Source organism: Mus caroli, chromosome 3 (genome assembly GCF_900094665.2).
Source record: "Mus caroli chromosome 3, CAROLI_EIJ_v1.1, whole genome shotgun sequence".
NCBI classification, from domain to species: domain Eukaryota; kingdom Metazoa; phylum Chordata; class Mammalia; order Rodentia; family Muridae; genus Mus; species Mus caroli.
In genome coordinates this window covers 135,568,576-135,596,078 of record NC_034572.1, presented here as the reverse complement: position 1 = coordinate 135,596,078, position 27,503 = coordinate 135,568,576, and the positions used below count along the sequence as shown (strand labels likewise).

General features: G+C 36.7%; 1 protein-coding gene across 8 annotated transcripts in view; it reads left to right on the top strand.

Moving 5' to 3' along the window:
* Pdlim5 (PDZ and LIM domain 5) overlaps positions 1 to 27,503 on the top strand; it is a 159,479-nt gene that overhangs the window by 73,956 nt on the left and 58,020 nt on the right. For 3 of the 8 annotated variants that reach the window (XM_029475108.1, XM_029475106.1, XM_029475105.1), the window contains exons 4-9: positions 10,898 to 10,940; positions 13,158 to 13,249; positions 19,073 to 19,087; positions 20,665 to 20,682; positions 20,907 to 21,079; positions 21,384 to 21,420. In XM_029475108.1, coding sequence (XP_029330968.1) covers positions 10,898 to 10,940; positions 13,158 to 13,249; positions 19,073 to 19,087; positions 20,665 to 20,682; positions 20,907 to 21,079; positions 21,384 to 21,420 — 378 coding nt within the window. Of the gene's footprint in view, positions 1 to 10,897; positions 10,941 to 12,830; positions 13,250 to 19,072; positions 19,088 to 20,664; positions 20,683 to 20,906; positions 21,080 to 21,383; positions 21,421 to 21,942; positions 26,053 to 27,503 lie in introns of those variants that run through there. The other 5 variants (XM_029475109.1, XM_029475107.1, XM_029475110.1 and 2 more) reach the window with 4 other exon arrangements.

Below are 27,503 nucleotides of genomic sequence, written 5' to 3'. Positions count from 1 at the left end.
TCTCTCTCTCTCTCTCTCTCTCTCTCTCTCTCTCTCTCTCTCTCTCTCTCTCTCTCTCTCTCTCCTAAATACATGAATACAGCCTACCTAGTCTGTATAATGTTGTAGGTTGCTTTCAGTGCTGGCCATTTTGAATTGTTAACCAATTGGTGTCCTCTTCCTTGGGAAGAGTCTCTTGTCTATATGGACCCAAGAGTATAGAAGAGAGTCAGTGAGTTCACATTGTTCAGAAGAACTGTTTTCTCTTATATAGTGCTATAGACAGAAGCACAGCCACCACAACTCTGGTTGCTTAGAAGACAGGATGTAAGTTTTATCTGAAACTTGGGGATCATTCTTCATGTTTGGATGATTTTTGAACTGAGCTCTGTCATCTTCCATCACTACCATACTTCTTTTATTGTTATGTCAGCAAGAACTGGTATTTTCTAAAATAGTACTACTTGTGTGTGTGTGGGGGGGTGGCTTTTACATGATTGTATTGTTAAAGTCTTTTCTCATAAAAGAAAAGGTTCTAAAATAAAGTTGTAGTTGACGTTTGTATTCAGTTCTCAAATAATAAAAGATGATATATACAGCTGACACTATGACAGTCTACTTTGTGACAAATAACTTCAGAGTCGTTTTCTTTTAATTTACCATTGTTAATATTCTATTCTGATTGAACAATCAGTAAATGAAGGATTTAGGGTTAGAATCTAGGCAATCTGCTTTTAAACCAGGTGCTATCCTGAGCAGCTAAAGGGCTATGATAATTCTTTTTCAAACCAACCAGGTATGGATGGATAATTAAAAAAGAATAGTTGGTTATCTTTGAGGACATTGTAAGTGTCTGGTTTATTCAGTAGTCTGTTCTAGTTCTTCCTGCTTATCCTGTCTTAAAAATAAGTATAAAACGTAAAACAAGAGCAGCCCCTGCTCTTAACCTAGGAACTACCTGTCTTGCCCTAAGAAGAACATTTTTGCTTGTTTTTTTTTAATATAGTGAAAATAATAAAAAACAAGATGGTTTTGAAAAAAGAATGGTTATCTTGAGAGAAGTAGGGAACTTTGGTAAAGTTAAATAAGCATGTTGGTGTTTTTATAAATGCTTCATTAGAGATTACAGGTTGGAGCACATTGTGTTTGTCTTGTTCTGTCATCACTCTTTGAGAGTCCATAAGGAGAGGAAATTAACATGGTAGGCATCTCCTAGTCTCATCCTTCTGCAAGTCTTTTCAGAGATTGTAGTGACCTTGTTAAAGAGTATCAGGGTAAAGTTAAAACTACCTTGCTGTACACAGAACAACTCAGTGTGTGACTGCTGTTAGCCAGAGTTCCAGTTTCATAAAGCTGTCTCAGATCTCTGCCTTTTCTCAGCTCTCTGCCTTTGTATCTGGATTAATGCTTATCATTCAGTTCATAGGCCCAAAACCAATAGTCCTGCACTGTGGTTCACGCATGAAAATGTGTATTTTATTGGTTTTTACTTTCACTGGGTAGATCATGACATTAAATATACATTTGAATATACATTGTGATAAAATTGGAAATAGTTGTTTAATTCAGACTACTCAATTATTTGTGAGCCCTGGATTAGTTGCATTGGGACATTTTTGTCACTGGTCTTGATAGATGGTGAAGTTGGAGTGACTGTTCATAGCCTGAGCTTTCAGGTATGATGAAAGGAATTGTTCTCTGAACCGGTATAGGCCAGTTTGGGTTTTGAGCTTCTATGGTTATATTGTAAGCAGTGTCTGGTTGAGCACTAGTCTAGATTGCTTCCTGATAATGTAGACTCAAGATGGAGAAACATAGTTAATTTGGATGATGACCTTGTCATTTAATTTGTGTCCTTTGTGATTAATTAGCAGTTGTCTCTCGTTCTCTCTATAATGTGGAAAGGGCGTCAAGAAGAAATTTTGTGTTTCATATGGTTGCTATGTTAAAAAGAAAATTTAATACTTCATTAATATTGAAAAGCTTTGGCATTTTGATTTGTCCTAAATTTTACAACTAAAAATTTTAAATTATGTATGAGCAGATCTATGTTGTTTTACAAACAACCCTGTTTTTATAAGCAGAAAGTTTCCTAATAAGTAAAAAACCAAAATGAGTTTAGTTTTTTCTGTAATCAAAGAACTATGACTAGGTCACAAAAAAGACTAAGTAATTTTCAAAAGTGTTTGTTATTTCAGCTAAGTTTTCTTTTGTTTGGTTTAGATTTTATTATCACTTGGATTAATTTGAGATTCAATAATGAGGCTGTTGGACAAGATTCTACTTCTTAACCAATAAATGAAAATTAAGAACTGACCTTGAAACTTAAGCAAAGATAGGTCTTGCCTACCTGTGCCTACAAACACTGCATTCTGCCATTTCAAGTGCCTTTAATGGGAGTGTCTACCTCTAGATTAAAAACAAAAATTTTAACTCACCCATTATTTTTTAACTGTTAATTCAGTAGAAAAAGCTGAGCTCTAACAAATAAAAAAAAATTTATGTTGGCATATTCTTTACAAAAACAGCAGACCGAATGTATACCTAATAAGGCTATGTTGAATACTGGAATGCTTATCCCTTTAAATTATTACTGAAATACCTAAAAATACCTTCTTTATGAACGTTTGTAATGAATGTGTTTTGCCTGGATAAGAATAGCAAAGAGGATGTGTGTGGAGAAAGCAAGCGGCAGACAGTCCTGACCTTAGTGCTGGGCAGGGCGTACAGGCTCCCAGCAAGCTTGGCCACACTCCAGGTGACCAAGACACTAGCAAAGCAATGAGCGGACTGGAGCTTTGTTGCTGATCTAACTTGCAGCTTTGGTTAATGATTTGTTCTGCTTCTCAGAAGAGCCCTTAATGCAGAAGAGTTTGGACAAAGAACTAATATTGGTATCCTTTTGCGATGCTGAGTTTTCCTACAAAAAGCAAGCTAGAATTCAAGTTATAATTGTGACTGCCTGTGCCACCTCATGACCCTCAGCTAGCATCTGATTTCATCGAGGTTTTTCTGAGCATCTAGTTAACTTTATCCCTTGCTTAAGTCTGTAAAAGTCATTATGGATATTTTTATTGATGCTTTCTGTTGTAATATGAACCATCCCCTTCATGTGAGTATTCTAGCACATGACAATAGATGTGAAGATGGAGAAACTCAAATTGAACTCTTCCTTTGGTACAAGCAGATTGTTTGCTTTGCAAGCTCTTTCTTTTAATGTTGAATATTATTTTCACATTATTTTCATGTGAAGATAAAATTGTTTTCTCTGCTTTGTAAAACTGTAAGGGAGGGTTTTTCTCCATTGTGTTTTTAATAAACTATAAAGGCATTATTGCCTATGGCTATACCAAATAAAGCGTAGACTTGGGTGGTAAGCATGGGAGTCATGATGGCAACCATTTCTATGAAAGAACACAGTACATTCTCCCATTTGTTATCTGAGCATATCTTTAAACTGTTGTTAGTAGTTGAAGTGTGTGGGTGTATGTAGAAGACAAGGGTATACAAAATGAACTGAGGTGCAGGATAGCAAGGTTGAAAGTAGGCTGAAATTAAACTTTCCTTTCACCAGACTTCTGGAGTCACTGCCTGCTTGTGTGCATTTCACATGAATGGTGGTTTGCAAGTATGGATTCATTTACCAGCCCTGTGAAAGTTTGCAGTAGAGTGGTAAGAGGATTAACGTGCTAGTACCTGCCACCTACAGAAGAATCATGAAAGTTTATCATTTCCTATGCATTTCAGTTACTGGACCTTCTAAAGTGATTTTTATCATTTGCAGAATGATTCTGATCTTAGAAACCCAACAGCCATGGTTATGTAGGACTAGCTCCAAAAATGTTCGTTAAAGTCAAAACTTCAAAGTAAACTACCTGTGGCCACACATCAGTAATCCCAGAACTTAAGAACATGAAGCATGGAGATTGAGCATTTAAGGTCAACCTGTGAAACCATGTGTAAAACATGTGTTTGCATACACACACACACACACACACACACACACACACACACACACACACACACCGAGTCTAAATAGAAGCTGACAGACTGTTCCTTAAAATCTGAGAATAGTCCACACTCTGCTTGTATGAATAAAGTTTTATTGAAATATACTTATTCTTATTGGTCCAGGTTTTTTCTTTCTATAATGACAAATAGTTGAATTAGAGTGCATATGACCAACAGAGCCTCTACTGTTTGCTGTCTTGTCTTTGTCAATAAAATTTTCTATTTCTTAATTCAACTGGACCTGTATTTTACCCTTTAGATAAAACCATTTATTGAAATGGTGCTTTTACATGGTGAAATTTCATAGGAAAAATGGATGATTATGAACTTTTAAAATTTTCTTATTTAACTTTTAGCACATCTATGATCTATCTATCTATCTATCTATCTATCATCTATATATCTTATATTCCTTTAGATATAAACATTTTTGTAAAGCCCAACTGGGAAACTTCACTTTTTCCTTAAGTTACCTTGAGGATGTTTTTCAGTGTGGATCAATGGCACAGTGGGCAGGTAAACTTTTTCCTTTGGAAAATATTATAGAAATATGAAGTATAATTTTTATTCCTCTGAAGTAGAGAATATTGTGAAAATTTGCACATAAATTAAAAATAGCTTTAATATATACATGAATAGTAAAAGGTGTGAGAGTAAGAGTTATCAAGTGACATGTAAAAGCTACTGAAGCTAGTTAAATTCATCCGCGAATAGGGTTGAATTTCCCAAGATTGTGTAAACTGAACCTCACATATAGAAAGGAAGAAAGGCTTGGTCCAGAGGTAGTTCCGAGACTGACATATCAGAGGGCGGGAAATGAGAACATTGGTGATAAAGTTATCACTGGCCCAAATTATTTTGGTATATCTAGGCTTTCTTTGTGAAAATCTGAGTGCTACCGTGTGTCAGAGGTCCTTAAGTCACTCTTGAGCTCACAGTAATACTGACCTTAATATTCACATTTAGCCTTTTAAATTGTAACCTGCTAACCACTAACCCTGGCTTCTTTTATTCTTGTTGAAATAACAAAATCATTAGGCTTGAGAGCTTAGCTGAATTAACTTCCTTCCTCCCTTGCCCTTACCTTCCTCCCATCCATGCATCCATCCATCCATCCACTTACCCACCCATCAGCTCTCTAGCCTGATTTATAACTAGTTGGCTAAAATTGGTCTCAAATCTTTTATCAACTGCTATAGCTTCCTGTCCTTGCTATCTCAGAGCCATACTTATTTCCAGCTATGTGCAGGCACAAGGACAGGACCCTAGATACATTTAATTTCAGTCTACTTTCAACCTTGCTATCCTGCACCTCAGTTCATTTTGTATACCCTTGTCTTCTACATACACCCACACACTTCAACTACAGGAGGGACTCATGGGCCCTGCTCTCCAACAGGGACATGGCAACTGCTGTCCCTGTTCCCTCTTTCTTTAGCAGTGCATATACCTATATGATAAATGTAGTCCATCCACGTTTGTGCTCCTTCTAGGCCAAGCAATTTTTTTAAGATTAATTAATTAATTAATTAGTTATATGTGTGTACACTGTAGCTGTCTTCAGACACACCAGAAGAGGGCATCAGATTTTTGTTACGGATGGTTGTGAACTGCCATGTGGTTTCTGGGATTTGAACTCAGGACCTTTGGAAGAGCAGTCGGTGCTCTTAACCACTGAGCCATCTCATTAGCCCCCCGCAATGTGTTTTAATAGTTTCTGTAGTCAAGAAAGATGTGAAGAGGGAGAGAAGGCATTTGCATAGCATATATAAGGTGAGCTTTTGACGAACTGAAGTTTTTATGGTTGATACATAACTATGTTGTGCTTTTATTTATAGGAGATAATCTCAAGTAATTTATAAAAGGCCAGGGAGGCATGACCATAAGTGTTCAATGCTCAGGGTCTGAGGACAGTGAAGTACAGATGACTCTATAAGAGTGGATGCCATTTTCACTCTTGCATGTTTGCTTTCTTCAAGTTTGGACTTGCTTTGTTATTATAAAATGACATCTTTGTAATTAGAGTGATTAATGATGTGCCTTAGTGTTTATGGGTCCTAAGGTCAGGAGGTCTAAAGATGGCCATACTGTGGGAAATTTAGAGCTTACTTCATAGAAGATGAACCAGCTCTCTCATCTTTTCTGTATGGTTTTTATGAGTTAAATTTAGTTAGATGGGGTTAAGGAGACACACAACAATCAAAAGTAATGTAAATTAATCTTTATCCACATAGTTCTGTTGCCTGATTCCTTGTTCTTAAAGGAATTATCATGGAAGTTTATTGGCTATTTTTTTTTTTTTTTCGAGACAGGGTTTCTCTGTATAGCCCTGGCTATCCTGGAACTCACTCCGTAGACCAGGCTGGCCTCGAAGAACTCAGAAATCTGCCTGCCTCTGCCTCCTGAGAGCTGGGATTAAAGGCGTGTGCCACCATGCCTAGCTTATTGGCTACTTTTTAAAGATAAAAGCAATATTGGAAAATGCTCTAGGTAAAAATATGACTTAAATATCTGCCATTGGGTGTTGAGAGTTGCAGTTTTGTGAGATTCTTTTGAGTCTAATCCATGACTGAGCTATTGCTAGTTTATGATCATTCCTTTATATTCTTTATTCTAACTAGAACACCACAGTTCTAGATTTTATTTTTTTTAGTTCTAGATTTTTAATAGGTCTCTTATAACTGCAAACTCCTTTCAACTGTTAATCTGGAAGCTCTGAAACTGGTTATACTGATTCAGGGATTTCTGTTTCAGATACTGCTTTTATTTAAAAAAAAAAAAAAAACCTAATAAATACAACTTTCAAAAGCTTGTTGTAGCCACAGGGACAGCTTTGTTCTTTGCATTCCATATACCAGGGATAGACTCAGCTAAGGCAGTGGTATCTCACTATCCAGGCTCACTCTCATCAGGCCTTCCCACTAAGGAGAGAGAACAATAAGCTAATTGTTGGGCCATGGCACTGTGCCATTGTCAGGGCCTCAGCAGACTGGAAGACTGTGCAGACTAACCCTGCACAGGAGGGACTCACGGGCCCTGCTGTCCAAAGGGAGAGGCAGTATTTTATGATTTGTTTTTTAATCCTTATACTACAGTTTCTAAATAGTCATTTGTTTAAATGCCTTAAATTTACTCTTTTCCAGGTAATCTGTGACAGTGCTAAAAGAGGAAATGCTTACTGTTTGTCAAACTTAAAGTTATTTTTCATATTCATATGTTAGGGCTTTCTCCACAGACAATACTGAATACATATATTCATCGATATATTTGATAAAGGAAATAGAATTTCCTTCTTTTGGCGTAATCAAATTATGCTTCTTACAAGGCACCCTGGGTATCTTATTAAACATAAAGTTTAAGAGAGTACTAGTGAGACAAGAAAGATAATTTGTATAACCAAATTTTTTTAGATTATTCACTATAAAGTTTTATGGTTGCATATTATATTTCTTTCCCTTAATTTTATCTGCTACTCCTGGGAAATTTAAGTAAACATTTCAGACATTGCAAAGATCTATTCATTCTTTAGATATTTATTTTAAGTGATGATTCCCAAGTCTTACCCTCAGCTCTAGAGAATTATTCCCAAATAACAATCTGCCTTTCACATATGTGCGTATGGCAATCTATAGAATTTTCTTTAGGGATTTTAAGGCTTGTGATTGAGATGATGTATAACTTGGACCTTCAAGTTTTTCCATATATCTTTTATAATAGAAGGCTTTATTTAAATTACTACAAGGTAGTTCTATGAAATAAGCTTTGAGAAAGTTTTTCTTATTATAAAAAACACATATTCATTGTATATAGTAGGTACTGGAAAGAGAAAAAAAAGTATCATTTAAATAGAACCTTTCCTAAAATATTGCTAACAGTATTGGTGTTTTTTAGGTACATCACTAACATTATAGGAAGCATTTTATCATACAGTACCAAAATGAAAAATTGTTTTGAGAAGGATTTTAGGGGTAAAAAAGGGAAACTTTATTGACCTAACCTACAAATTTACTTGGAAGGCAAAGTAAAGCATATTAACAGAGCCATTTTAACAGAATATTCCAAATTTTTGATGAAAATTTGAATGTCAATAAATACTCAGCTGTCACATGATGCTAAGGATATAAGCACTATTAGAATATATTGGCAGATAAGAAAACTTTCCTTGGAATATAATAATTCTGTGGTTCATTTTGTGTTTAAAACAAGGGAGCTGACTTTTATTGCACTTTGTGGTGTATCAGCTGTTTCATTTGGCTGGTAATTATATGCCGATCTATTTTTCCACACAGTAAGATGTTTGTGTAATGGACCCACCCTGGGATCTTTGAGTACATGTTGCCAGCCTTCCTAACATGCTTATCTTCTTGTGAAGCCTTGTCACAAGGCAAATAGGCTGTGTTCTGATTTTTTTCTGTAAGTTCAATTTTTTTCAAACACTACATTTATAGAACATACTTTAATAAAGTGTTTAGATTCATTGTTAACATAATAAGTTGTGGGACAACAAAATTAGTGAAAATATAGTTCTGTGCCTTTGTGTTGCTAACACTACTTAGAGTAGAGGGAACTCTATAAAAATGAAGGGATTTGCTTTCATATATGTAGGGTATCTATATTCATTTTGAGTGTGGCAGCCTGGTAACTGTTCATAGATATGTTCATAGATATTTGCTTGCTCACTGTGATGCTAAGGATTGGACCCAGGCCCTTGCTCATGGTGGGCGAGCTGAACTACACCCCAGTCATATAGCATGACCTTTGTTTACATTGCTAGACATGCTCCAGGAATCTTAATGCATCCGGATGAAAAAGGATATTGGTTTCTCTATTTTGGCAACCTTTCAGTAATGTCTTGGGTGGTTTTAATGAGTAGATCCTTTGCGATTAAAGTGGACCATGAAATTCCAAGGAAGATTCCATTGCTCTGGACTTGAACTTGTTCTTTGTTGAAATAACCCTGCAAGCTAAAGAGAAGTTGTTTGGGAGAACACATGGAAAGTTATGCAACGCTACAGGGTATAACCTGTACTAGAGTAGCTGAGTGTTAGTATCCACTGTGGCCTTTCTTTAGGCTAGTCAACTATTCTGTTGGTGCTTGTAGTGAGATTATTTGTTACTGGAAAATTTAGTTGCAGCTAAAATGTTAATTAGGGTTCATTGCTAGGATATGTTTATTCAGAGACCTACTGTCCTAGGTTATTTGTGATCTGTTGTCTATATAAAACAACTTCATGTTTTATATAATAAAATTATTATAAATTACTATTTACCTACCATTCTTACATTCTTCAAATTCCACTCTGATGAGGCATTAGCTAGCTCTTGGCAAACTGAAAAATAACACACAGTGAAGAAATAGAGAAGGGGTAGGAGGGGAGGAAAGGGAGGTCAGTTTGATCAAAACACTCTATACATGGATACTGTTCTCAACTGGTCCGGTCCTTTAAACGCATAAAAGAACACCTGAAAATCAAGGAACTACCGTAGACCAATACCAAATAACAATTCTCAATTGTCAGTAGAGACAGATACCATACTATAAAGTATCACAGCATGGAGCGCAGCTCTAATCCTAAGCAATTTACTTGATCTCTGTAGCTCCTGTTTTGAAAGGTAAAGATAATCATAGCTTTATTTTGTAAGAGATAGTTGCTCTAAACCAATTATTGTTACTGTATAGAGCACCATACCAAAAAAGGCACCCAGACAAAAATAAGAACGGGTTAAAAGTAACAATCCACTTGAAATACAAGTAGTCGTCACATGCCTGGAGTTTTGTCAGACTTTCCTTGATCTTTCCCTTGTACATTCATTGCTAGTAATGTATTACCTGATGGTGTTGCACTGACATATGGATGAAAACAGGACACGGTGTTGCTTTTAGTCAAAGTGTTAACCTGGTGAATTAATTGAACTTAGACTTTTGTATGATATAGTAGTTACTTTTCTCAGTGCTCTGACACACTACATTAGCAAAAACCAGTTTAGGAAGGAAGAGTGTATTGTGGCTCACAGTTTAAAGGTAGGGGAAGGTAAGGTGGCCAGAGCTTGAAAAGCTGGTCTCATTACATCTAACCAGGAATCACAGGTGATGGCTTCCTGCACTTGGCTTATTTTCTGTTTTTGTTGGGTCTAGGACTTCTGCCCATGGGATGATGCTTCCCATAGTCACAAGGTCTCTTCCCACCCTCATTTGTCCTAAGCTAGGTAATCTCTCACAGATGTGCTCAGAGGCATGTCTCCTAGGGGATTCTACTCTAAAGTTCACAGGTGATAGGCATCAACTTGTATGGTGTTTACGAATATAAAGTAAATTACTTTATTAAGGGCCTTAGTTCCGTCTAAATATAATTGTTAACTTTCAGAGAGAGACCACCATCTGTAGATGTTCTCGTGAATGTTAGGAGAAAAACACAGCTACTACTGGAAATCAAGATTCAGGATCGGGAAGTTGTGCTCATTTACTTTTAATGTGGGATTGCCTTAACTTAAGTTAAAAGCATAGGTACAAAGCAAACAGAACTTGTATTTTTTTTTTTTTTCTCTTCATCTGAGCTTGTAGAACTAGAAAGAGTGGTAAACTTTTCAGTGTATACGAACAAATATTGGATTTTGTAACACTGACTTCTAATTACATGAGCTAATTAGATCAATCCAAACATTCCAGAGGTAGGATCTCTGAGTTAGAGGCCAGCCTGATCTACAGAGTGGTCTCCAGGATAGCCAGGGTTACACAGAGAAACACTGTTTCAAAAAAGAGCCAAAAAATTGTGAATAATGAAAACTGATTTATAAAGGTATTAATTCTGGTTATTTAATATCTTAAAGTACGTAAATAGTAAAATTCTGAGGATGACATTTGTAAATTGCAAGAGGGTCAGGATTTCTTTTCTTCTTTCCCCTCCAGAGCTTCAGCTGCAGCCAAGACTGAGCCGGTTACCGTCCAGAAGGTATGTTTCGTTCAGCATCCCTAGACTCAGTACACCTGGAGCCATTGTTCTTGCTGTTCTTGTCCCAGGTCATAAAATGTTTAGTTTACAGTCTCAATACAGTTTTACTTGTTCTTTCCCATAAGGAACAAAGAGGGAAGTAGAAACCAGAACTTACAAAGTTACAATATTAGTCAGGGTTCTTCAAAGGGATAGTACTTACAGAACAGATGTATATGTATATGTAAATGCATATGTTCCAAAGGAGATTTGTTAGAATAGCTTACAGGCTATAGCTCAGCTAGTCCAGCAATAGGTAGCTACCAAATAGTGGATCCAAGAATCCAGTAGTTGTTCAGTCCATAAGGCTGCATTTCTCAGTCGTCTTTAATGTACACTAGAATCTGGAAGAAAGAGGCTCTAATGCCAGAAAAGGAATGGACTTTCTAGCAAGGCCAAAGCAAAACAGGCAAAGAGAAAAAGTTTCCTTCTTCCATGTTCTTTATACCATCAGAAGGTGTGGCCCAGAATAAAGGGCTCTCTCCACCTCAAAAGATCTGGACTAAAAGCGCTTCTGCTTCTGTTTTAGTTAACTCTAGATGTAGTCAAGTTGACAACCAAGAGTACCCATCACGTTACTATTTTAATTTTTATGAGACATTATTTCCAAGCCCCTACACTGTCAATGATGCATGTCCAAATTCCTTTTGTATTTATTTTTAATGTTTTTATATTTACCCACCTATTTTCTAAAAACCATTATAAGTACCCAAAATGAATATCAGCCTGTTCCATTGTGTTCTTAGATTAGGTTATTGGCAAATGCCCTCTTTTTCATCCTATATCCTCATATTATCGCAAGCCAGTTTTTCAGTGATTGATTCATACTCTTTGAAGTTTTTTTTTTTTTTTTTTCTTATTTTTTGGCAGAGCATTCAGCTGTTCACTTGATTGACTTCTTTCAGTCCTAACTTGTTATCGCCTATTTTCTTGTAATTAAGCACTGGGCTTACCAGCATATATTTTCTTAAAGATCTGATCTGATTTTCTTTTGGAATGGTAGAGTGAAAGTGGTTTTTTTGTTTTGTGTTATAGAAATATAATCTTATTTTGAAGGAGCAAACATTGAATATGAGTCCAGATAGTTTTACTAATTCTGGTGATTTTTAGAGGAACTGGTCTTTCCTATTAGTCTTTGGCTCCTGGCAATGAGGAAATATATAAGATCATGTTTTTTCTAATGAGGCTTAAACATTTTATTTTGGAAAAGAGGAAAGAATTTTATTTTATCTCTGAATAATATCTTAACACACCCAGGGAGGAAAACAGAGTGGATCGTAGGAACAACACAGGTTGATTGTTCTTTGCTTGTCTGTTTTACTCATAATAGCTGTCTGACACATACTCTTGAGTTAGGTGAGTTTTCTTAATTGAAGAGTTTAAAACTTAGTACATTTCATGACTCAAGTAATTACACTGTGGAGAGAAACAAAATATGTTGGAAAGATGGAATTATAATTGAGGCTTTGGGTATTTTAAAAATAAAATCTTTCAGTTAGTAGTAGTTTGTTTATATGGAGTAAAATTATTCATTTAAAATATATCTAAGTTGACATTTAACGAAGGCCTGTAGGATATTTTTGCTGTTTTTTTTCTGCTGTTTTTAAGTATTTTGGAATGTTAATTTTTATAAATGAAAATGTGTTTCTTGTATGCAGTAGGTAGTGTATGCATGATGAGATCAGTTAGAATGCATGCTATGCTATCTCAACTCATTGTTTTTCTTGAAGACATATTTGAGCTGCTAACATAGTGTTTGTCCTTTTAAAATCGGCTATATGTTTATGCACTTAATATATATTTGCATGTGTTTGGTGTGTTTTTGTATATTTTTATTTTTATTTCACATAGGGTGAACCTAAGGAAGTAGTTAAGCCTGTGCCCATTACATCTCCTGCTGTATCCAAAGTCACTTCCACTACCAACATGGCCTACAATAAAGCACCACGGCCCTTTGGTTCTGTGTCTTCACCAAAAGTCACATCCATCCCATCACCATCGTCTGCGTTCACCCCAGCCCATGCCGCCACTTCATCACATGCTTCCCCCACACCCGTGGCCACTGCCACTCCCCTCCACCTCTCTGCATCCGGACTGCATGTTAGTGCCAATCTTAGTGCTGACCAGTGTTCATCTCCACCAAACACTGGTAAACCTGCAGTTAATGTCCCACGGCAGCCCACAGTCACCAGCGTGTGTTCCGAGTCTGCTCAGGAGCTAGCAGAGGGACAGAGAAGAGGATCCCAGGGTGACATTAAGCAGCAAAATGGGTAGGTGGTCCAGGGTGGTTTCTGTTCTTTTCAAAACTCTTCTTTCAGGTAATTTTTAGGAAACAATGTCCTTTCTCTTCAGCCTTTCTTTGAAGGAAGACGAAGTTCTATTTGCTGCACTAACAGTGGCTTTCATTTATTTACAAATTACTGTACAAAGCAGTTACAAGTTAATCAGAACTTGATTATGCATTTTGGTATGTTCTGAGCATGTAACATACTCTACAACTCTGCCCTCCATGGTCCTACAGTGTTGAGCAGTTGGCACTTATAATGCAAGGCAAATCTTCTATTTTTGTTTCTCAAAATTTCCTTTTTTTTTTTTTATCACCAAAGGTTTAAGCAGTATGATTGTAATTGTTCTTAGTATACCCACACCTCCTTAAGGAGAGAGGAAATGAGTTTGTATTGATCTTTTCCCTCCAGGAAGTAGTCTAGAAAACTGAAAACAAATCACTTCTGATTCAAGTATCTGTATAAGGCAGCTTAGAGCATTTAGGGATTACATTTTAAAAACTGTTTTGAGCATATTAAACTATTCAAAGCCCCAAGTTTTATTGTTGCATATATGTTTTCGTAGCCATTATTTCTAGGTAGCTAATTTATTTCTTTTAGGTGAAGTTATTTGCAGGCAAAATGATCTATGTACAATTTTGGTTGGATTTGTTGTGACAAAATGTACTTTTAAAGGGAAATACTATGCACTTGTGATGGGCTTTGCCAATGCAAGTCTCCAGGATATTTATAATTAAAATAATTGTGTATAGACCCATTCTGAGAGATCTAACCCCTCTGGAATGTTAACTCTCGTAATGAAGAGGATGTGCTTTCTGTAATGTTGTTGCCATGACAGCTCCTGGGCTTTCAAAGAGGAGGTGGCAAGGCTCCAGGCTGCTGTACAGGGAGCAAGAAGAGCCACTGGTCGGTTATGTGTGGCTCTGTGGTTGTAGTTTTTTGTTTGTTTGCTTTTTAAGTATTGATATAGACAATGAAGTTAATTAGTGCCCTTTGAAGAATGTTATGTCTCCTTTATCCAAGGAAGAGAATATGTTTGTATGTTTGGCTGTATTTTTGTTGTATGTCTGTTTTTTGACAATAGATACTAGAATAATAAAACTAGGCAATCAGATGTTGCCTCTCGAATGCTTTTCCACAGCAAATGGAAGCACACATTTACTGTATTTATTAAATTCTAGTTTGAGTAGACAGAAAGTTGATTGAAGTTGACATGTCTTAACTAAAACCTTTTCATACTTCTGGAAATTTTATAACCCAGTATTTTTGAGGTAAACGAAAAGTGAAGTTTTAGAAAAGTATTGAGCTTACAGTGGGCTTCAATTTGTGCTTGCTGGACATTTCCTTAGTAATTGAGGTCGAGATGAATTAGAGCTTATTTCAGGCAGATCTGGCGGTGCTATAGTTCCAGGACCTTGGTGGCAGCTTCTTAATGAGTCTGCAAGTATTCATGCAGCACATGCCTGGTGTTCAGCACAGTATAAAACTGAGGATAAAGGGGATTATTACATGTTTTGCATCATTAACAAGCAAGCTACTGCTTTGCATTGGCAAACTGAAAGTGTTTAAAAATAGCTTGATTTCAAATGCTGTCCAGATGTTAGGACAGTAAGAACACAGTTTGGTGTCTGACTAATTCTAAGGTGGACATGAAGTGGGGTTTTTTGTTACTGCATTTCGATTGGAGAAGTAAACAGCCACATACTTGACTAGTCAGTCATGGGATTTCCTGAAGAGTTAGTGTTTTGTGGCATTGATGAGCACTTTCTCCATAGCACGTGTGTTGTCCTGTTTCTGTCAGATGTTTTACTGGTAGGTATCCCAGATTTTTATGACATCAGTAAAACAAACCTCTTGTAAACTTCAGAGCTATTACTCTTTATTAATTACTTTTAAAATAGCACACACCAATGACCAAACGTTTAAAAGTTTAAGAGGAGACAGTTAGTAAATGGCTGAGTTGTCTTTCCCTCAAAGCATCTAGACTGCTATTTTTTAAGTGATTTGAAATGACTGGCTAATTTGCCAGTTCTCTGAGTATCCCACCCACATTTGTGTTGAATCAACAAACTAAAGACAAAAGCAAGGGCTTATTGCATCATTATTAAGATAGAAACTAGCTATTCCCTGTATAGTAAGAAGTCTGGCTAGCATAGTGATAGTTGTGAGAGTAACTGTTAGCAGCTACATAACTGTTCTTGTAACTAACAATGATCAAGGCATTTTAAAAGAAATTTAAATATTCCTTCTGTGGATAAATTATTGCCCTTGGCATGCTGCTCCTCTCTGCTACACTTTTACTCCATGAAGAACAGAACAGGGTTTACATTCCTGACTGGAAACAAGCTGCCTTACACGAAATAGATTAACTGATTTGCGATTCACTGTCCACATGTCCTGCATTATAATGTGCCACTGCTCTCAGGAGGTAAGTTCTTTTGTGTATCCTCCATTAATTTCAATTTTCTTTGGCTGCAACATTAACAGTTTGTATGTGGTGTTTTGAAGAATCAGCCTCAAAAGATGCAAACATTAATGGTGTATTCAAATAATGGTTTAAAATGCTTTTCTCTTTACAGAAAACACACGTGACAAAGTTAGTATCTACATTACTGGAAAGCAGATATGGTGATTTATATATGAATAAACAGCATGAGTGCTCAGTTTTTGCAAAAATTAACTTAATTTTGCAAAAGATTTGTAATTTAGAAAAACAGTGTTGTCAGTAAATTTGGTTTGCATTGCTGTTTTAGTGAATTGCCTTATAGTAGTTGTTGCATTGCTAAAGCTTTGTAAGCTGTGTAAGATGGGTTAGGCTTGCTGTGCAGTGGCTAAACATTGAAATGCTTGGAGAAATTAATCCTGATCAGTCAGTCAACAGTGTTACAAGACAAAGATAAACCAAAAATTTTACCAGTAGTAAATAGTATACTAAAGCGGAAGTATTTCCAAATTGATATCAAAAGCCAGTTATTTCCTATATAAAATAAAAACCTTTTTGATTTTTTGGAGTATTATGTCAGGTTTATATATCTCTGTGTAGTGTGTTTGTTTATATGTCAGTTTTGGAGGGTTGATATATTTTAAAATTACTCAAAAGACATAGTTAACAATTTGCTAAATGTTTCAGTCAGTAGGTATAGACATTGAAAAACATGGCATTTTTGTTTTTCTTAATTCATACTGACAGGAAACTGACTAGTGATGACTATCTTAAAAACTAGATTAGAATTGAGTTGTTGTAACAACAGCTTAGTATTTTTGTATTAATTGTGCTGTGATTATTCTGAATATATAGAGAAATTTCTTTTATTAATACACCACAGTAAAGTCTCTTTGGAAACAGAAAATGTCTATCGTAAGACATATTAAAGAGAGTTAGCTGTTGAATTGTTAGAACACCTTCTTTCTAATTGCCTATAATCTACTTATTAACCTCAGCATATTAATTAGTAAGCTCCTCAGATAAGGTGAATTATTGTCAATTTTAAATTAACTGATTATACATAAAAACTGGCTAGTTAGTAGGCTGTAGTGTAGCACATAATTTGTTTGAAAAAAAAAAAGAAACATGTCACTTGAAATAAAAAGAATGGAAACATTTATATTAAATAGATAGGCTCAGAGCTCACAATTCAGATCCATTAAGTTGTGGGCTATTACTCTGTATTTTACAGTGTTTCTAAATACTTGATAACAATCCAATTTTAGCTGAGTAACCAGGAATATATTTTCTTGTCACATGTCTTCTATGGGACATAGAAGATTTGATTTGATTGATCCTGAGCCAACTTTGGCTGTGCCCCCCCACCCCCACACACACACCTTATGTCACCTGTTGTTACTCAGATGTCTTTCTGTCATTTTGATTTGGTGTCTACTTCTGGAGACCGCAGACTCAAGTTGTGATTCTACCTGCGAGTTAATATGCTTCGGCTACACTTCGAAAGCACTCTTCTTGAGTACTTGTGGAATATTTGCTCCTACCAAAAAGTTTTTGTACTGCTTTCAAATACTTTACACATAAGTACTTGTAAAAAGTCTCAAGGGCAGGCAGATCTTACTGTTGAAGAAAATGAGCCTTTTGTAGACGTACGCTTCCCATAACATTAGAAATGGACCTCTTAGCTAATACATGTTATCTGACTTTCCCATGGTCATTGCTACATATGAAGCATGTCTGTTTGAGCACATTTTATAAAATATATAAAAGTATTTGTTGACTATTCCAATTGATCTCTTTAGGTTTAAATCAGTCAACTACCTGCTCATGGCCTTCACCACAGAACATTGCCTCCATAACTTCCTGCTAACACAAAACATTTCCTCTAACTCTTAACTGTTGGAGTAAACAATTATGTGTAGGAGATGATGTTGCAAGTGATACTGCTGCAGGGTGGTGCTGAGAATGCTTTACTGTAGCAGTTCTCAACCTGTGGATTGCAACTTTTGGGGGTGGGCTGGGGTCAAACGACCATTTCCCCAGGGTTGTCTAAGACCATAGAAAAATACAAATACCTATATTATGGTTCATAACAGAGGATAAATTATAGTTATGAAGTAGCTATGAAAATAGTTTTATGGTTGGGGTCACCACAACAGGAGGAACTGTGTTAATAGGGTCACAGCATTAGCAAGGTTGAGAACTACTACTAACCCTGTGAGAAAAGAAGGGCGAGTACAGGGGATCACCTTATTGCTGTGTTCACTCATTTAGTGGGATGGAGCCCTCTAATCTGTTTATGCTGAATCAGCATGTAGAAATACATAGCTCTGCCCAGTTTTAACATTAAAGCTGCTATGTAGTTTGTTTATAATGCATTTCTACTCTGACTAAATGTTATTGCATAGTCGAAGAACCAGCATGTTCGTTGACATAGCAATATAGGATTTACACTTGGTTCTCTATCTCTAATGGAACACAGATCCATTTGTATTTCATAATTTTGCCCATGTTAGGCTATGTGAATAAACTGTATTTTAACATTTTCCCTTTTCAGGTATTAACCGAGTTCATTTACCACATCAAATCAGATATTTCTTTTTGAGCAGTAATTCTATCCCCTGTAATACAGAACTATGTAATTCCCACATATTACTTCTGATCTTCCTGGTGGTGGTCATGTGTACAAGGGAGAAGTGTTAACATTGATAAAGAACCCACTACTCCTAGTCTGCTGTCCTTTTTACATTTTCATCAATGGCTATGTGAGAAAATTTTAGGGTAACATTCTCTTATGAAATCAGGATGATTTATGGAAAGAGATTTTAGTTGCTATTGTTTATTTCTATAATGTGACACTGAACAGTTTCATTTCTGATTTTAAAATCCATTCTTTAGCTGATTTCTAAATGATACTTCAGATTGTACTTTATTATGTGTGTTTATAGAAAATAAGAGTGAGTTCATACCAACCAAAATAATTTTTCTAAAAACCTAGGCATTAAAAACACATTACATGGTTCTTCCTTGGTATTTAGGAATTAGGACTTGAACTAACATTAATTCATAAAGTTGTTGTCAGTGTTTTGTGGGGAAAAACACATCTGTTAAACTGTTGTCCTTTTAGTAGCAGTGAAAGAGTTTTGGCTAACATGGTGCCTACTTGTCTGTGTTTCCATAATTATTTTGAAGCATGGTGTTTGTGTGCTATCTCTTAAATTGTTTTGGATTCTGCTGTTTCATTTTTTTTTATCTTTCTTTCTCTCCTTTGTTTGTTTGTTTCCTATCTCCTCATCTGTGCTTTCCGTCACCCTGGGAGTGTCTTCCCTGTCACATCTTTATTGTGTGTACTCTCTCTCTTCCAGTAACCCTGGCACTGTGTAAGTACCTACCTGATGGTTTGTCTTGTAATTTTTACCATTTTCTCTCTAACTCTCAACTTACCGTCCCACTAAATATTCTTAGGATCATTGCATTGCAAGAATTTTTAAATGTGTTGAGGAGTATTTGGCGGGGGCAACTTTTCACACTAGAAGCCTTTATGTGAATCCATAGTAATGTTTGGGATGCCCTCATCCCCGCAGTAGAAAATGTTAGTAAAACTCACTGAAGGGAGCGGAGTGGCAGCACTCCAAGCAGCATGCCCTAGAGTTAGAGATGTAATTTAGGCATCCCTTTTTTAGTGTTGTTTTAAGAAAGAACTAGGGATGACCTTCCTAATTTTGAAGGTCTATATTCTGAAATAAATTACTTGCTCTGTAAAGTTCAATTTTTCTTCTATTTTCAAATATTTAAAGTATCTTAATTTTAAAATTCTTTAAATGTAAAATCATTAATATTTTTATCATAATCATCCTATTAAATTTTCATAGTGAGGAAGTACTAGATAAATGTTTAGAAATGCTTTGTTATTTAGACCGAGACTTTGATGCTGCAGTGGTAATTGCCATGTGATATATGATATGTGATTTAGTTTCTGTAAACATGTCATGGTGACTTCATGGTATTATGTTATTATTCTTTGTATCTTACCTTGAAGCCATTGTATCATGTCTTTATAGATGGAACTCATACAGAGGCTATAGCAAGTCATATTTACAAGATTCTATATTCCATCCCCATCAGTGCGTAGGCTGGGTATGATGGCAAACACCTATAATTCACTACGTATAATTCTAGTGCTGGAGAAATGGGAGCAAGTGGATCAGGGTTAGAGGATCAGCCTGAGTCACCTGTCAAGTATTGAGATCAGCCTGGGCAACCTGAGAACCTATCTAATAAAAGAACTTATACTTATTCACCACTCCCTTAATTTTTATGCTATATTAATAAAAACATAAATGTTCTTGGCAAACTCAGTATTTAAATGTCATACTTTTCTTGTCTTTGGCATATAGGATCAAACTTAATTCTCACAGTACCACTTTATGTAGTATGGTTTTCTTTGTTAATGTAAAATCTGCTGCCCAGTGAGATGGACCTGTCTAGAATTGCAGTTCCAACGAGTGATGGTGGCAGTGTTTCCACCTTGGTTCCTTAGAGAAATTGTACATCTTCACTGTGCTGACCTAGACCACAGCTCTGTTTAGGACGGAAGATGCTGTAAATACAACTGAGAAAGTTGTAGAAATAACATTTATGTCCCTTTTCAAAATTATAGTTGAAATTACTAGTTTATCCATATAAACCATTCTTGGTTCTGGAGCCTAGTAAATATACAATAATCTAATTTGTGAAAGCCAATCCATTATAACATTCTAGAAGAAATATTCATTTATAATGGCTAAATCATAGTTCATATTATTTTATATGACCCAGTGTGAATATCACAAGTAATTTCAAATTGTTGGATTTTTATTGCTGTAGGCTTTCCATTTTCTGTTTTCCTTATTCTTTTTCTTTCCTTTTCTTCATGTTGGGATTCTTTCTTCTGCTGCCTCCTTCTGTCACTTAAAAGGAAAATTCCACCTAAACGGTAATCTTTGTTTTTAGTATAACCCTTTAGCACAGTTTACTCTAACCTATACATGTATTTACTACTATGTTTATTTAGAAGGGTATTTTAATTAAGTATATTACACAAACAAATTATGTATATAAAATATTCAGAATAAAATATATAATTGATAGTTTATCAAAGAATATGTTTTATCATCAGTGCAACTTAAATTGTAATTACGGTTTTCCCCTTTTTTTTAGCCCACCAAGAAAACATATTGTGGAGCGCAACACGGAGTTTTATCACATACCCACTCACAGTGATGCCAGCAAGAAACGGCTGATTGAGGACACTGAGGACTGGCGCCCCCGGACTGGAACGACTCAGTCTCGTTCTTTCCGGATCCTTGCCCAGATCACTGGGACTGAGCATCGTGAGTGAGCTTCTAGAGATTGTTGGAGGGGAACGCTTAGGCTCTCAAAGTAATATTTAGACTTATCAGCAGTTACAGAGAACAGTCCTGGCAAAGGCTGCTTTTAAATTATGTTGTACAAAAGTAGATTCCAGTCCAGGGAATCGCACTGAAAAGAGGGGCATACTAGCCAGTGTAATGATGATATGGATTTGTTTTAGTTGTCTATAAGGATATAACATTTGACATTCATACAGATAATTATGTAAGGGATTTTGAAGTTAAAAATTTTAAAGGTTAATTTTGGATCTTATTTATGTTGCAGTGACAGAATCTGAAAATGACAATACGAAGAAGGCAAAGTAAGTTCTCTCTTTACGAATTGAATGCTTTCTTTTCGTGAATGGTCTCGGTTTGGTGTCTTCAAACTTTCAAGTGTAATATTGCAGTTTTGTTGTTTTTGTAAATAGAAACTAAGGGTTTAACCCATAGTCCCTTTAGTGTGACCTAAATGTGTAGCAACAGACTTGCAAATTAGTTGAGATTGTCTGGCTTTTATGTCTAAAGCATTTTCTCTGTAATATTGAAATAATGAGTTGGCAAAGGGTATTTTACTAACAGTTCAGATCTCAGTGAATGGGTTTCTGTGTTGTCTTGGATTTCCTTTATTTGGTGCATAAAAGAATATTTCCAGGAGGACTCTGCAGACTAATTTCTGTATTTCCAAAAGTTCTCTACTTCCAAACTTTTGCTATTTTTAACAAAACAGCTGTCTGAAATGAAGCTTTTACAAAAGCATGTTTTCTGCATGTTGGAATGAGTATAGAACCTTTTCCTTCCACCTTCTTATGACTCTTCTATCACTGTTCTTTTTATTTCCACAGGGAAAAGATACCCCTTCACGTCTTTAGTCCCAAATACACAAAATTACGTGACTGGCACCATGAAGTTTCAGCACGTGCTCTTAACATACAGTGAGTCTGAGCCCTGCTCCCCCACCTAAGCAGCTAGCACATACCTTTCATTCACGTTTTCTTTCTTCCATCCATTGCAAAATCTGTTTTACATTTGACTCGTGAAAACTAGAACAATTGGTGTGTTTTCCTAACAATTTCCGGTTGTGAACATGAGAAGACTGAACATGTTGTGTCCTAATTGGTAGCTCACAAATGCAAAGCCAAAGGATGGAAAGGAAATGACCTGACCCCTTCAAAGTATTTACATCTATTCTCACTGCTTTAGTCATGGTCGTGGTACAGGAAGTCTTTTTGTAAGGTTGATTGATTGAAGCAGAGGTGGATGAACAAATAATGTCCCTGTCTAATTAGGGAAGTGAGCCCCTTATGTTATCACAGTTCCTAAGTTTACTTTCAGGTTCATCATTAAGGAATGTTCAAAGTTGATTGTAAATTCTCCCATAGAGCAAACATGAGGAGGCAGATTCAGCAGAGACTAGTAGAGCTCATTGTAGATGTAGGTGTCCTGAAAAGCTGGCACTGTTTAGGTGGCTACAAAACAAAACAAAACAAAACAAAACGAGATATTTTACCCTTGCTTGCAGTGGGGGAAACAGTATTCTTTTACTTTAGTTAATTTTAAAGATCCTGTTACCTACTAAAGGAAATATATATATAAGGCAGTGGGTGTTTTCATGGAATACATAACTTTTAGGTGTCAACACTAAGACATGTAGAAGATAGCTTTGCTGCATCTTTATGTTGGAGGGAAATGGCATAAAATAAGTTTTAATTTAATGTTTCTGATATTGGAGAAATATACTTGGAGTTATAAACTACTGTATGTTGTTGCTCCTGTTCTTACAAAGATATATTTGACCAGTACAGAGAAATGCAATATATCTGATTATAAATGCCTTCTGCCTTGTAATTAATATAGCTTATTATATATTAGATCTAACCTCAGTAATAAATGCATTTTGAAGCTTGGAAAGAGTTGTAATAAAGTTGTCTGTACTGTTGCGCTATACTTGTTTTCTTTCTTTGAGGACAGTGACCTGCTCTCCAGGATTTGTTACAATGCTATCCAGTAAAATAAGTAACTACCTTGTCTTTTATTTGGGAACATATACTTCATGAAATTTCCAAACTGTGAATGTAAAACATGACAAAGACCTACTTTCCCCTTTTGTCCTCTGGAGTTGCTAATTGTTTAAAGCAGTTCTTATGTGAACAATATATGATCTGTCATCCTGTGACAGGCCAAGAGTCTTTCTTTCTTTAACAGTAATTACTGAGGTTCTTATCTACATTCAGATACCAGTTTTTGCTTTTCCCTGTGTTCCTGATTTTTATGTCACCATAAACTGGAGCTATTGTAGATAATGAAGCAACTAATATTGATTTCAATTAAAGACTTGATAATATGCGTATTTGGCTGTCAGATGCATTTAAAAATGGTTGTAGGATTTACGTGTGTTCCCCATGATGTTAAGGGTGTCTTTCTTTATTGAAGCATTTTCTCAGATCTATGAACGCTTGCCTACTTGTGTTTCTATGATCTTGATGTTATTCCCAGTTTTTACTACATCTCTGTCCTCTGAAAGAAACTCGTTCTTTGGCCAGTCTCTTTGTGCCTAATAATTCTTTGCTGATTTGGAAAAACAAAAAATAGTCTCTGAAAGAAGATTGAATTAGAGTCACTTAAAAATGATATATCAAAGTAAAGATGGTTTTTCTCTCAGCAAAACCCAGTTTTCTTGAGAAAATATAGAGGTCAAAGAACTATTAAAATTTTAGATAAATATTTTCCCTAATACGAAGAACATGCGTAGAACATTTTTTTTTTAATTTGAAGTAGATGGTGTTGAAAAAAAGTGCCTTGTCTAATTCCAGTAGTGTTCAATATATATCATCAGAAGGGCAGATGACCAAATAATCTGCATAGAAGCATGAATGGTGCCCAGCAGCAGCAAGAAGATGTTCCATTTCCTCTCACCAGAACTTGAGTTCCTGAGCCCAGTGACTCTTCTGGGACAGTGTACATCCCTAGTTTAAAACTCTAGCCAGACGTTGTAAAAGTTTATAAAAAGTATTTTGTAAGGGTAGTCACCTGATTTATGACTTGTTGTTGTCTCTGTTACGCAGATTTTATCACGGGCTTCTTTTTAATATGAATTAGGAAGTTACTCTCAAATAATTTGCAACAAATTTTTCATATAGTGTTTTACTAGTCAGAGTCTGTGCTCCCAAGTATATTACTTTTGCAAATAAAGACATACTTACTTTGTTATCGTTATGCCCTTTAGGAAAGGGTGTAAGAGTGTGTGTGTGTGTGTGTGTGTGTGTGTGTGTGTTTGTGTGTGTACACTAGCTTGTATGAATAATGCCATTAAATTAGGATACAGAATAACAGTCCTTTTTTAAAATATACAATGGGTTGAGTTTCTCCAGACAAGTAATTTTATACTTGTTTAATTTTTGATATGATTTATGACCATTCCCCTATTGACTCATTCATTCTGTGCTCATTCTTTCAGTTGAGTAATTATTTGAATATCAGGCACCAATCTCTGCTGTGGATACCATAGTAAATAATGGATAAATAAATACACAGGATGGTTCAAGGTCATTTTATTACCAGCTCATAGAGTAGGCTAATATGAAACAGACTTGGCTGAGGCAGATTGCTGTAGATTATGTGGCTCTCTGTGGGCTCAGCCTAGTGCTGACTCTTTGGAGAGAGTAGGTAGGCTGTGTGATCCCAGACAGTCCCCAAGGAAAAGGAGACAGGTGACAAATCAGGTGGCCAGTCTGTGGATTAGGGAGTACAGTTCAGGAAAACCTACAGAGCAAACAGGTATAAAAACATAATTCTTAGGTATGTAAGCAAAAATGCTCATTCTAAATTTAACTATTTTATTAAAATTCGAGGTAAAGAACCAGGGCATGTTAGAGTGTTGACAGCTTTTTATATAAATACATACCTAGTAGTGTGTTCAACACTGACAGTCAATGTAATATTTTTCTATTGATATTCAGTGAAGATTTAGAGAAGGAAAAGGCTTAAGTGCACTGTCCTTGTCATATGTGTGGAACAAAATATGCTATGGAACACATATAACATATAACAACAAAGTTTGAATGTCTAAAACTTGGCCAATAATCCAGGACCCATAATTAGTTGGTGGGGTCAATGATTCTGTCTTCTCCCGAAAAAGCTGGCTTGATTTATCCTTTTTGTTCCTCTCATGCAATTTCATAATGTGACTAAGTATTTCCTTGATGATTCCTTGAAAAACGTCCATCCCAGCTTTTATTGCTGTTAGAAATAGTGAGAAACAGAGCCATCAATGCTGGGTTTTCACTCAGGTTTGTTGCCGACTGAGTTTACACTTCAGTGAAGGACCTGATAGCTGTTTCTGGATGCATGTTGGCCAGGAAGCCTTACTCTGTGATTCACCAGTGAGCTGAGTATCTTGGTATGGGGATGAGGAGGTAAAAAGGCCTGATCATTTCAGCACACTTAGAGACATATAACATCTCCTGCATCCCTAGGACTGCCATGACAGGTCAGCTGAGGCTGCTCCAGTCCTGAATGGCAGTTCACCTCTGTTCAGCCCTGCTACCTGACTGCTCTCTTTTATAGCTCCTGACTCATAGCACTTCCTAGTAGGCACCTTCCATGCTAAACTCTGAAACCTGGTCAGCAGACTTGGTTACACAGGTTCTGCAGTGTGGTCCTCTTCCTAATCTTCTCATCACTTTTGTCTGCAGTTTCCCATCCTTACTCCTTGATCTTCAGCACAGACCACAGCCACAAGATTAAAGGAAGTCTTTGAAGTAAAAGATTAGTTATAGTGCATGGAAGTTAAAAGGAAGATTCATTTACTTTTCTTTGCCTTGAATCAAAAGTATTTCTTTGTTCATCACATTATAGGCCACCTAGACTTAATGAATGGGTAAAGGTATTTAGAAGTAAATGATAACTATGTCAATGAAGCAATGAAGGAAGACGAAAATAACTGTGTATGTGTAGAACATACCTAAAATATTACATGTTGAATGTTGTAAATTTAATATTGAGCATTTTAGAATTCTATGTATTTGTCTTTTGATGAGACATTTAATAAATTTTATCTGGTGCATCTGTTCTCTGTACATTGTTACCCTTACCTCCTATCTCTTAGGATGCTACTGTCCCCAGGCTCATAGTGATGCGTAGGGTACTATGCAGGCACACAGGGTTAGGAGGTGCTTCTCAGAGAAGTCATTGGATAGCTGCTTCCTTTTTTTTTATTTTTTATTTTTTGGGTTATGTATTTACAGTCCAGATTTTTCCTCCTGCCCCTGTTCACCCTCTGACTGTTCCACATCCCATACCTCCTTCCCACCCTCCTGTCTCCACAAGGTTGTCCCCACCCCAGCCCCTACCCATCCTAGACCTCTAAATTTCCTGGGGCCTCCAGTCTCTTGAGGGTTAAGGTACACCTTCTCTGATTGAACCCAGACCAGGCAATCCTCAGCTGTATATGTGTTGGGGGCCTCATATCAGCTGGTGTATGCTGCCTGGTCGAGTGCTTGAGAGCTCTTGGGGGTCCAGGTCAATTGAGACTGCTGGTCCTCCTACAGGGTTGACTTCCTCCTCAGCTTCTTCCAGCCTTTCCCTAATTCAACCACAGGGCTCAGCAGCTTCAGTCAGTTGGTTGGGTACAAATATCTGCATCTGCTTCTTTCTTTCAGCTGCTTCTTGGGTCTTCTGGAATGTGGTCATGCTAGGTCCCTTTCTGTGAGTGTTCTGTAGCCTCAGTAATAGTGTCTGGCCTTGGGGTCTCCCCTTGAGCTGGATCCCATTTTGAGTCTGTGGCTGGACCTTCTTTTCTTCAGGTTCCTCTCCATTTTCATCCCTGCAGTTCTTTCAGACAGGAACAAATATGGGCCAGAGTATTGACTGTGGGATGGCAACCCCCTCCCTCACTTGATGTCCTGTCTTCCTGCTGGAGGTGGGCTCTATAAGTTCCCTCTCCCTACTGTGGGGCATTTTATTTAAGATCTCTCACTTTGAGTTCTGAGAGTCTCTCACCTCCCAGGTCTCTGGTGCATTCTGGAGGTTACCCCCAAACTCCTACCTCCCGAAGTTGCCTGTTTCCTTTTTTTTTTTTTTTTGCTGGCCCTCAGGGCTTCAGTCCTTTTCAGACCCTCAATAAAAGATCAGGTTCCCCTCCCCCCCGCCTTGCGTCCACTTTCCTTCCCAAGTCCCTCCCTCCCTCCCCACTTGTGATTGCTTTCTTCTTTCTCCCAAGTGGGGCTGAGGCGTCCTCACATGGGCCCTTCAGCTTGTTGACTTTTTTGAGTTCTGTGGACTGTATCTTGGGTATTCTGTACTTTTCTTTCTTCCTTTCTTCCTTCCCTCCCTCCCTCCCTCCCTCCCTACCTCCCTCCATCTTTCCTTTCCTTTCCTTTCCTTTCCTTTCCTTTCCTTTCCTTTC